The 12,127-nt window shown below is 60.5% G+C and overlaps 1 protein-coding gene across 2 annotated transcripts in view; it reads left to right on the top strand.

The window, feature by feature from the left end:
- Positions 1–12,127, top strand: part of CAMTA1 (calmodulin binding transcription activator 1) — a 551,076-nt gene that overhangs the window by 212,015 nt on the left and 326,934 nt on the right. For both annotated transcript variants that reach the window (XM_045570571.1, XM_036460843.2), the window contains one exon: positions 995–1,062. In XM_045570571.1, coding sequence (XP_045426527.1) covers positions 995–1,062 — 68 coding nt within the window. The remainder of the gene's footprint in view (positions 1–994; positions 1,063–12,127) is intronic.

Consider the following 12,127-nt stretch of genomic DNA (forward strand, 5'->3'; position numbering starts at 1 on the left):
CGCCCGCTCATCTTCCTGGAAGGTGAATTTATTGTGTCTGTGTGATCTCCGTGTGATGGGCTCAGGGGTTGGGATTGAGCTGGGAGAGCCAGCATCTCTGTGACACCACGAAAGGCCTGGCAGGCTTTGGAAGACAGACACACAGCACTCTCGGAGGGCGGCCTCTCGAATGGAGACCTGTTGTGGGCATGCGCTTCCCTTTTCAAATGGACGCCGTTTAGAATCGGCCTTGGTGTCTGAGTTTCCCACCCACAGAGAGATACCTTGGGCCCTGCCACCCTCTCCTCTGGGGAAGCGGTGCTTAGACGCCTGCTGTGTGGCAGGGTGAATGGAAAGGCTTTCAGCAAACACAAGGGACGCAGCCCTCGTGGGGTTCCCTGGGCGGGGTTCCCTGTGCGGGGTTCCCTGTGCGGGGTTCCCTGGCCGGGGTTCCCTGGGCAGGGTTCCCTGTGCGGGGTTCCCTGGGCGGGGTTCCCTGGGCGGGGTTCCCTGGGCGGGGGTTCCCTGGGCGGGGTTCCCTGGGCGGGGTTCCCTGGGCGGGGTTTCCTGTGCAGGGTTCCCTGGGCGGGGTTCCCTGGGCGGGGTTCCCTGGGCGGGGTTCCCTGGGCAGGGGTTCCCTGGGCGGGGTTCCCTGGGCGGGTGTTCCCTGAGCGGGGTTCCCTGGGCAGGGGTTCCCTGAGCGGGGTTCCCTGGGCGGGGTTCCCTGGGCGGGGTTCCCTGGGCGGGGGTTCCCTGGGCGGGGGTTCCCTGAGCGGGGTTCCCTGGGCGGGGTTCCCTGGGCGGGGTTCCCTGGGCAGGGGTTCCCTGAGCGGGGTTCCCTGGGCGGGGTTCCCTGTGTGGGGTTCCCTGGGCGGGGTTCCCTGGGCGGGGTTCCCTGGGCGGGGTTCCCTGGGCGTGCCCAGCCCCGTGAGGAGGCAGCCGCGGGCCGGGCAGACCGTCAGCTCGCAGCGTCCTGTGGCACCGAGGTCACTGTCTCTCTGCTCTTCTGTTTCAGGAGATCGCAGCGTATCTAATAACCTTCGAGAAGCACGAAGAATGGCTCACCACGTCCCCTAAAACGAGGTAAGCCCGACCCCGCAGCTCTTCCGCTGCGCCCGGCGTGGGTGGATTTTCCTGGCTTGTCTGATCGGCCGGTCGGGTCCCGGCCGAGTGGAAATGCCACGTGGTGTGTGCTGGCTCGTGGCACCGAGAGCACTGATTGGCCCAAGACCGTGGGCACGAGGGCAGGGGTGGTGCTCTCCCTGGCGCTTACCGCCGCCCCCAGCCTACGGGCGCCTGCGAGCCTTGTTCCCCAGGAGCCTCGGGCGTTTATTTTGGGAACCTGCCACCCGTGTTGTCTAGAGACTCATTTTAAAAAAGAGAACCCCCTGAATGGCCCACACCCACCTCAGTGAGGCTGACACAAACGGAATTTGGGTTATTCTTGGTGGCAGTGGCTACGCGTGTGGTTTATGCCGCGGTAAACGTCCTTGAACCTGCACCTGCCTTAGACCCCGGGCTTCTCGCCGCCCTCGGGGAGGAGAGGGCTGGGCGGATAGGGCAGTGCCGCCCGCCCGCCATGGAGGGCTGGTCCCAGGCTGGAGGCTGGGCCTCAGGAAGCAGCTGCCAGGGTCCCCGCGGGCGTGGGCAGGGCGGAGATGGAGGGAGAGCATTGCCTGCTGGGCCGGGCTCCCCGTTTCCACGGGAGGCGCGCCCCGGGAGGAGGGGAAGTTCTGCGGTTGTTCAAGGACCTTCCCAAATTAGTGGTGAGCGAGCCCGGCCCGCCCGCCGGCGCCGCTGAATTAACTGGTGCGGGAACTGCCGCGCATCCCCCGGCCCCCGGTGACAGGGAATCAGCGGCGCTGACGCGGCTGCGCGAGGGGCAGGCGGCTCCTCCGTTTTGGGAAATTAATAAAAACGAATTGCACCGCTGACATTTATAGAGTTTCCTAATAAAGTGATACATTGTTTGTGCGGCGGAATCCCTATTAAATTAATTGTCGTAATCAGTGCATATAGATGTCGGCGCAGGGGCTTTGGGGGGACCGGGCCGGTCTCCGGGGCCTTGCCTGGATTCTGCCCTAATTACCGAGCGCCCGCCCGGAGCCGCACCTGTTTCATACGGAAGCGCCGGGCGCCGGGCGGGCTGCGGGCGCAGAGGGTCCCAGGCGGCCGCACCGAATGCTCCTCAGCTCCCGTGGCAGCGGCAGCGGGGACCCTCGGGGTGCTGAGTGCTCGCTGTGCGCCCAGCACCGTGACCACGCCATTCGCAGACCCGGGAGCGCCCAGTCCCCCACCCCACGGACGAATTTCCCTTCTTGGAGTTGAGAGCTTCCCCCCCGCTCTGTTAGAATGTTCTCCCAGCTCCTCCTTCCCTCCTGATCCAGGCGTCACTTCCTCTGCGAGGCCATCCCCGAACCCAGTCTGATGTCACACCCTCCCCCAGCCAACTCCGTCCGCCCCCTGCTTATGTTCCCCGAGAGCCCTTCCTCCATCGGACACTGTGTCCCCCCCGCGCCCCCCGGAGAGCCAGCAGGCCAAGAGGAAGGGCGTTGCGGTCTGGCTTGGGTGTGGCGTGTCCCCCTCGCCACCTTGGGGCTGTCCGCGGGAAGGAGGAGGCCTGCTGCACCGTTCCTTTTGTCTCATGTCTCCCCCAGGACCGGCTGCTGGGCCCAGCACTGTGTCGTTCTTTTCCTGCTCAGTGGTTATTTTTATTATTAGATTCTAAGAGAAATTATTTTTTTAAAAGATTTTTTATTGAACGTATTGGGGTGACATTGGTTAATGGGATTATATAGGTCTCAGGGGTGCAGTCCTATAACACATCACCTGTGCATTGTACTGTGTGTGCACTGCCCCAGGTCAAGTCTCCTTCCATCACCACTTATCCCCCTCTCCCTCTCCTACATCTCCCACCCCTTCCCTCTGATCATCACCATCCTGTTGTCTGTCTATGAGTTTGGCTGTTTCTGTTTTGTTTTGGTTTTTGCTTAATCCCTTCACCTTCTTCACCCAGGCCCCAACCTCCCCTCCACCCCCAGGAGCCGTCAGAGTGTTCTCTGTATCAATGAGTCTGTTAGTTTATTTTGTTAATTAGATCCCATATGCGTGAGATCATGACACTTGTCTTTCTCTGACTGGCTTATTTCACTTAGCATGATGCTCTCCAGGTCACTCCATGCTGCCGCAAAAGGCATGATTTCCTTCTTTGACTTACGGCTGAGCAGTATTTCCCTGGGAACATCCCCCGGCATTTTATCCTGGCATCGTGCTTCGAAGTCCTTTCTCCAGCTCTGTGGGCAGTGAGTCCCGGAGAGGGTGCAGGGCCTGTCCGGGCCGCCCAGCGTGCATCGGAGCTAGAATTTGAAGTCTTAGCACTTGGCAGGGGGGTGTGGGGTTTGGGGATGCTCCACCTCCAGCTCCAGGACTTCTGAGCCCCAGGACCAGGCACCAGGCAGAGCGTCAGTGGGTGCGCGAGCTTAGGTGCCAGGGCTCCTGTGTTGTGTCCTGAACTGGATTCGGCCCCCAAGTCGCAGGCAGAATGGGAGGAACGCACTGTCCCCCTATATTTCAGAGGAAGTGAGAGGGGGAGAGAGAAACATCAATGAGAGAAAATCATTGATTGGCTGCCTTCTGCACGTCCCACACTGGGGATCAAGCCTGCCACCTGGACATATGCCCTGATGGGGAATCGAACCGAGACCTCCTGGTTCACAGGTCAATGCCCAGCCACTGAGCCACGCCGGCCGGGCAGCAACCCAGTGACTTACTCCTCTCCCCTGGGAAACGCGGGCCTTCCCCGGAGGCCGGGACAGGCAGGCTCCGGATGGGACGGAAGGCACTTCCTTCCCAGGAACCCTGTGTCACCGGAAGGAGGCCGGAAAATGCTGTTACTTATCTAATTAACTAATTAGATTTCTAGGGTAGCACCGAGCGCTGCAGCACTGCAGGCCCAGTGATAGGATTTCCCCGACTGCACACGGAATGCTCGGGGTCAGTGAGCAGTGACACAGCGAGTGGAGGGTGGAGGAGAGGAGGGAGGAGGGGAAGGAGCCCTGAGCCTCCACTGGCCTGGGCTGCCTGGCTCTCTCTGTGCCCGCGGCCAGAGTTGGGGGTTGGGAATTGGTAGAGAGAGCGAGAGCGAGAGCGAAGAGTGAGAGCAGGCCCGGGCATGGGGTGCTGTGGGGCCTGTGTTTTAGGGCAGCCTCCTCCCCGTGGTTTTGGGACTTGCCCTCCGGAGACAAAAGGAAGATGAACGGCCCGCGGCCACCGCAGCGGCCACCGTTGTGTGCGGAGCGGGGACCTTCACACGGCGCCCGCCACGGCCACCCCTCAGCACCCGCTGGCCTTGCTCAGCTAATCCCTGACCCGTCCCCACGGCAACACCCAAGGGCAAATGCAAGTGAGGGGGTCTGTGGGGTCTGCTGAGCACCCCCCAGGCATGGGGCCCCCACGCCAGGGCCTCCCCTCAGGGGCGCTGTAGTTCCCGAGGCGGGATTAGCTGTGACCTGGATCCTGGCAGCGCGTCTGGCGTTGGCGGTGGGAAATCCCCTGCCTCCGGCTTCTCGCTGCCGTTCGGCTCTTCCCTGATGTGTCCACGTTAGATGTTACCTGTGACCTGGCTCAGTGAGGACGGCCCTCCGCTCTGCCTCTGCCTGTTCTCCTTAGGGAAGGGGCGTGCTCACGGCGTGGCGGGCGTGTGGCAGGCGATGCTGCCCTTCGCTCTCTGGCCGAGGCTGGCAGCCGCTCGTTCCCAGAGGAGGCCTGGAAGCAGGCAGGGGAGGGGCTTGGCGTCTCACAGGAATGATGTCCCTCTCCTGGGGCACTGGTGTCCCTGCCTCTCCTCCGTGGTGTCCGGGGCCAGGGTCAGAGGACAGAATGTCTCCAGGGGTAGGGCCCGTGGGTGCCTGGCTGCTCGGGTCCATGTAGGCCTGGGGTAGGTCTGATATCCCCATGAGACCTGCAGCCTCTCCCTACTCCCCCACACCCCACTCTGCCCTCCCTCTGCCTCTCTGGCCCTGAGCCTGGCGGGTCTGCAGGTGGACTGGCTAGCTCCCGGGTCCCCTCAGTGGCAGGTGGCTTCCACGCTGTGTCTGCTTTCTGTCCATCTCTCCAGGATGTGTCACCTTCGACCCTGCTCATCCCTGGCCCCTCCGCTCCGTCCTCGTGGGTTCATATCTGTTTCATCCCTTACTTGTCACCGGTCGCAGGCAAGATGCTCAGCCCTCCGTGTCCCCTGTCTGCCTCCCGGCCTCTCGCTTCCTCATCCTCTCTCCCTTCTCACGTTCACGCTCAGTCTCCCTTGCCATTTCACTCTCCTGCTTCTTCCTGTTTCTTCCGGCTCCTGAGCGTTCTCATCCATGGTGAGAGAAACACCGATGACCAGGTGGGTGGTGCTGGAGACAGAGGGCATGATGGGAGAGATGTTTCTCATGAAATAACGGCCAAACTCGGAGATTTTGTGTGGCTGTGGCACAGAAGGGGAGGAAAACCCCCCCTGCACTTTCAGAGTAAGAGTTGTTCTTGTAGAGCACATGTGTCAAACACAAGGCCCGCGGGCCAAATCCGTCCCGCCAGGCCTTGCAATGTGGCCCGCACCGCGCTGTCATCACTGCACTCCGCTGCGTTTCCATCACAATGACAGTTTATGACTGTTCAGTAAACCATTCGGCCCACGATTTAGGCTGGATTTTAGATTTTGGCCCCTTCTCTGATTGAGTTCGACACCCCTATTGTAGAGAATTCCAGCCTCACCCCCGTCTCCCCTCGGCTCACGGCGGGAATTACCCAGGTTCCGCCGTCTCTGGCGCCCCATCTCCTTACCCGGTGCCGGAGGGCCTGCAAGGATACGTATGAGTTGTGCAGTTTATTAATTTTGCATTAAGCAATTAATAGTAAAGTTAATTGATGGATTATTCAATTTTCAGGTAAAATGGGATGATAAATATTCATCACTTATTTTATTAAGGGAATTTCCATTTGCTCTGTCATTAAATCTAGATTAACGAAGGCTGCTTTTCAATGAAGATTGAAAACAATTGTGCTTTGGAGTTAATTACTAAGCTAAGGTCGTTGCTTCGTGAGCTTACCCTCTCCACCCCCCCAACCCTCCACCCCTGCGCCTCCCTGAAAGTCAGGGCTTCATCATCCGGGTTCGTGTCTGGATTCACGAAGTAACACTGCTGTTAGTTTGGGAAAATCCCAAGAGGCTGCCGGTTTCTCCCATGATGCCCGGTTCCCCGGGCACCCAGAGGAGCGGGCGAGGCGGGCAGGTCAGGGTCCTTGGCCGCCAGCACCTGGCTGTGGCTTTGAGCTCTTGGTTGTTTATTCAGGAGCTGCAGCAAGACTTAATTCAGCCCAAACTGGATGGGATGAAGCTGTGCATCCTGATAAAAGAATGACAAACACGTGCCTCAGGGTCAACATTAAAATAGCTCTGGGGGCCTAGCTGGTGTGGCTCAGTGAGTAGAGCGTCAGCCCCTGGACTGAAGGGTCCCAGGTTTGATTCCAGTCAGAGGCACGTACCTCGGATGCAGGCTCCTGGCCCTTGTCGGGGGTATGCGGGAGGCAACCAATCGGTGTGTCTCTCACGTCGGTGTTTCTGTCTCTCCCTCTCCCTTCCACTCTTTCTAAAAAAGTCGATGGAGAAAATATCCTCGGGTGAGGATAAAAAACAAAGAAGATACATAAATGGTCAATAAGCCCTATGCCATGAATCATTAGGGAAATAGAAATCAAAACCACAGTGAGATACTGCTCCGTATTCATGAGTGCAGCGATAATAACAAATGAAAATGAAGAATAAATAGCTCCGGGGTTTTCCCCGGTTTCAGGATCCGTTTGCCGCGGTTTCCCGTCCATTAATGCTCTCAGCCGCGGATGACGACAGTCGGTGTTTATTTGTATTTTCTGGCCTGTGATTTCCTTCAGGTCTGACTGACATCAGTTCACAAAGCTGCTCAAGCAGCCGTCTGCAGACTGGCTCTGCGTTTGCCTCCGGCCTCGTGGGCGGCGGAGGACTGCTGAGCTCCTTCAGATCCGGGTCTCAGTCCTCAGAGCAGCCCTGCACAGGAGGCAAGGGCAGGGAAACTGAGGCACAGGAAGGAGGAGGAGCGGGAGGAGGGAGAGAGCCGCCCATAAACACAGCCCTTTGTTCTCCTCTGCCGCCACCTCCCTCAGGTGACGGTCCAGGAAACTGAGTCTCAGGTTCTGCTCTCGGGCCGAGGTTGACTCGGCTAATTAGCTTCCGAGGTTGGGACCGGAGCCCAGCTCTTCCCGACTGCATCGGAGTGACTTTTCAGCTTCAGCATCTTGGTGCTTTAAAATAATTTTTTAACCACCCGCGGAGTGGGGCCCCTGGGAGTATTTATAGCCCAGCGAGCGTTCTCGCTCCTCGCCCGGCCTCGTTACAGCTTCCCGAGCTGCGCTCGCTCTGAAGTTGCTTCTATGGCCTCGCCTTCCTCCCCGGGGAGCGGCGGGTGCTGTGAGCTCAGACCTGCTCTCCTAGAATCACCCCTAATTGGCTTGGAAAGTGGCTCCCAGAGGCACGGGCTCACGCTCTCGCCTTCCTGGTTGTGATTCGGGGAGGCACCAGGTTCTGTCCGGTTTGGGATCGAGGTCCTGTGAACTGGGAGAGTAAGCTCCTCCCACTAGCGTGAAGATTGACGTGCTGCCCGGCCAGTGTGTTCAATGGTTGAGCGTCGACCTATGAACCAGGAGGTCACAGTTGGATTCCCGGTCGGGGTGCATGCCCAGGTAGCGGGCTCGATCCCCAGTGGATGTGTGTGGGAGGCAACTGATCAATGACTCTCTCATTTTATGGCTAGAGGCCCGGTGCATGGAATTGGTGCATGGGTGGGGTCCCTAGGCCTGGCTGGCAATCAGGGCCGATGAGGCCAGGCCAATCAGGGCCAGGCCAGAGAGGAGGCGACAGTCACTGGGCCGGGCGCAGAAGGAACGGATGCTGGATGCCAACGCCACCATCGTTGGTGCTCTGCCATTGCACACTTCCTGCCCCTCCCACTCCTCCTTCCCTCGCTTCCACACTGCCACCGTGGCGGGCGGGCGGGCGGGCGGGCGGGCGGTGGGCTGATCAGGGCCTGCCACCTGGGGGAGCGATGGGGGCATAGGAGGTTGGCTGCCGGCCCCTCCGGTGCAGGGAGGACCTCGGGAGATTGGATGGTCAGGGGAGGTGGCTGTGAGAGTGCACTGACCATTGGGCAGCTCCTGCATTGAGCATCTGCTTCCTGGTGGTCAGTGCACATCACAGCGATGGGTCATTCTGGTTGTTACGGTTGCTTGGGCTTTTCTATATATAGATAGGATAGCAGGTGGCAGGCACAGGAGAGCCTGAGGTGTGTGTGTGCATTGTGTGTGTGTGTGTGTGTGTGTGTGTGCATGTATGTGTGCATGTTCTCAGACACAGAGCTGTGGGAGGAATGCAAATCAGGACCAAGATCGATGGGAGGCGACTGATTCCATTGAAGGAAAAGCACTGCAGCCTTCGGGAGGGTGCGTCCCAGTCAGAGAGCCGTGACCTTCGGCGGGGGAGGGGGAGGGCTCCTGCTGAGGGACCGGAGACACCACAGGACGTGTCTCCTCCTGGACCCGCGGGGAGAGCAGACTGTGTGGCTGTGGCCCAGATCAGAAGGCGCTGGAGGCCAGGGCAGGCATGAGGATGGCAAAGCTGCCCTGACCCCGGAGAGCCGCCCCCTCCCGGGCACGGACCAGCACCTTCTCCCAAGCACAGCGCCTGGCGAGGCCTGGGAGGTGCGAGGGCCTGCCCACGTGCGGGGCAAACCCACGCCTTCTCAGGGGAAAGCCTCCTTCCCCTCTGCTCCGTGCAGCTCATGGGCCTGAGCGGGACCCCGTGCGGTCACTCAGGGGGCCCCGTGTCCTGCTGCCTTCCTCCTGGGGTTGAGAGCAGTGGTTCTCCACTGGGGACAGATTCGGCATAACCTCCCCCCCCCCCCCCCACCTAACCCTCACCCCATACCACCCCACCCTCAACCTACCTAACCCCTCCCCCACCCCTCCCCCTCCCAGCCTCCAGCCTCCAGGACAGTGGGCCATGCCAGAGACATTTTGGTGGTCACAGAGGGAGGGGACGCTCTACTGACCTCTAGTGGGCGGAGGCCACGGACACTGGCCAGCCCCCTGCAGGGTGCAGGACGGCCCCTCACACCCGAGGGTGACCCGGCGCCTAGTCAGGGTGCGGAGGCCGAGACCCTGCTGCCAGGGAAGGGGTTCTCCGGGAGAGCAGGCTGGTTGTGGGCCAGACTCGGCCTGAGCACCAGCCCTGGCCTCGGCGTCCGCAGCTGCAGGACGGGAGCTCCAGCAGCAGCGCTGTGTGAGGGGTGGGAGGCCTCAGCTGAGCACTCCGGGCGCTGCCGTGGGGATTTTCTGGGGTTTTGTTGGGATTTACTGGGGTTTTGTTGGGATTTTCTGGGGTTTTGTTGGGATTTACTGGGGTTTTGTTGGGATTTACTGGGGTTTTGTTGGGATTTACTGGGGTTTTGTTGGGATTTTCTGGGGTTGTGTGGCCAGGAGCCCTCAGCACGCAGCCCCAGCCCTGCACACACAGCCAGGGTCCACCTCTGTCGTGTGGGAGGGCAGAAGGGTGGTCTCGTGTCATTCTCAACCTCCCCCGACTGTTCGGCGGTCCTCGGGATAAACAAGCTTCCGGGAAGAGCGAGGGAGAGCGCGAGGGAGGCCACGCCACAGCCACCCTCCGCGGAGGAGAGCAATTTAATCGGGAGGAGGCTGTGCGGGGAGCCTAGGTGGCCGGAGGCAGGCTCATGTGCCGGCCACACAGGAAATAGGCATTGATCACCGTGCTAGGTACTGCGGCTACCACGGCGCCTCAGAACGCAGTGGCATAACCGTCTCACCCTTTCTCAGGGCCAGGACCTGGGGGGCTTAATTGGATGCCTCTGCCTCAAGGCCACTCATGGGGTGGCAGCCTCATCTGAGGACTCTGATGGGGTCCCCCCCGGGCTGACTCGTGATGTCGACCAGAGGACCCCACAGCCCCCCACCCAGTGTCGCCGCTGCTTCTTCAGGGTGAATGAGCAAGGGAGTGTGGGAGGCCGAGCAGGAGTCTCGGAATCTGACCCCACAAGGGCCGCCCTGACACTTCCTAAGATCTGTCTCTTAGACGTGAGCCACTAGGCCCGGCTCACACCGAGGAGGGGGAGCCCTCGGTGTGAGTCAGGAGCAGGGCCCCGGGGTACCCTAGACACTGCCCCCCACAGTCACGAAGTACGTGGGGACGGAAAGGCGGGGGACTGGCCGTGGCACCCACCCGCCTTCTCTGTGGCCACGGGCAGGGCTCGCCTCTCCGGGACGCAGTCTGCTCCGGAAGTGGCGGCATCCGACTCGGAGGGCGAGTCTGCGAGACCGCCGTGCCCGGGGGTGGGGCAGGCATCCGAAACGTGACTCGGTTTCCGGCGAGCGGCCCGCCCGCTTCAGGTGCCGCCGCGGGTGTGGGGACACCCACATGCCATCTCAGGGCATCTTTGAGGGACTGTCTGTGGTTGTGGCACTCAGACCACCCACCACGATGTCACCGTGACAACGGGAAGCGGCAGTCCTGCTGGCCAGGAGCCCGTGGGGCCGGGGGTGCAGCGTGGGGGTGGGCTCTTACCCGGGCAGCCTGAAGAGGGAGCATAGGTCATTCTAGAAGTGAGCTGGGGCAGCAGGGCTTCTGCATTCCGTTATGGTGTCCAGGCGTCCATCTGGCCGTCCCGAAGCAGCCCGGGCTCCGGATCCTTCGTTTGCTCCTGAGATCCTGACCCCTGTGTGTCGTGCCCGGGGCTGCGGGTGTCCATGCAGGAGGGAGGGAGCCTTCCGGGCTGCGCAGCCCCCATCCAGCCCCTTAGCATCCTCCCCGCCCCCTGCAGCCTCCTTTCCGGAGGGCTGGGGTGCTCAGAGCCTGCTTACGAGGCATCGATGTACGGTGATTTTTCACCACCGCGCTCCGGGACAGTCAGAGCCAGTGACTAATCCTCTCGGCAGCTCATCCCTTTGGTTTTAAAATGACCCAGGCGCTGAGTGGCTCTAGCCAGCCCGGCCCTCTGCCGCTCCGTCCCAATAAGAGAGTAATGCAGGCCGCGCTGGGCGAGCGGGCGGGCCGCTGCTGTGATGGCTGGTGGGCACCTGGCACCGACGCCGCTGCCCCCCCGGCCGGGAGCGTGCTCGTGGAGGGAGGGGAGGCGGCGTGTCCTCTGGTCCCCGAGGGGCAGCACTGGCCCGCAGGCCAGCCCACTCCCCTCTGGCTGGTTCTCCTGTGGCTGTAGAAGGCGACCCCGGTCCCCCCACGCATCCTGTCCTGTGGCCCCGGAGAGATCACCGCGCTCGGTGCGGTGGCTGCAGCAGCACAGCCAGTGTCTGTCTCCTGGGCCGAGCGAGGTGCTGGCAGGGCCGGGCCTCCCACGGCTCCAGGGCAGAGTCCATTTCTTTGCATCCTTAGCTGCTAGAGGTGCCACATTTTTTTTTTTTTTTTAATATGTTGATGTGGGAGCCCTTAACACGACCCGCGTGGTTCAGGGCCCACTCTGGAGAAGGCCGTGCACTAAAATGAAAAGGCTGGAAAAGAGTTAATTTGGGAAAATGGGGGCCAGGCAGGAAGTCCACCTATAGTGGGAAGACTCACCCTGCTCTGGCCTTTACCATTCCTTTTACTGAGATTCTGAGACAAAGACATCTCTTAGGCGGGAAGTTCCAGCAACAGAAAATCAACAAGAATTTACATTTACATATGATTAACAAATTACAGTTGCCTCAACCATCACTATCTCAACTAGAGGATGAGTTAATAGCTCCGACCATTCAGAGCCATCCAGGTTGGCCAGCTCTTTCTACATTTTACCACCAGTGACAATGTTAGGTTTCGGTTCCCGGCATGTTGTTATTGATTTTTAGAGAGAGGGAAAGAGAAGAGAGATAGAAACATCAATGATGAGAGAGAATTATGAATCGGCTCCCCTCTGCACGCCCCCTAATGGGGATCAAGCTCACAACCCAAGCATGTGGCCTCGCTGGGAATTGGTGCCATCCGTGGGAGCTCCCAGGCGGTCCCTGCCGGCCCTTCCCCGGGCCCCGGTTCACCCAAGAAAGTGCAGGCTCAGCAAGAGAAGCAGCAGCTTTC

The sequence above is a fragment of the Pipistrellus kuhlii genome, unplaced genomic scaffold (genome assembly GCF_014108245.1).
Source record: "Pipistrellus kuhlii isolate mPipKuh1 unplaced genomic scaffold, mPipKuh1.p scaffold_m20_p_34, whole genome shotgun sequence".
Lineage (NCBI taxonomy): Eukaryota > Metazoa > Chordata > Mammalia > Chiroptera > Vespertilionidae > Pipistrellus > Pipistrellus kuhlii.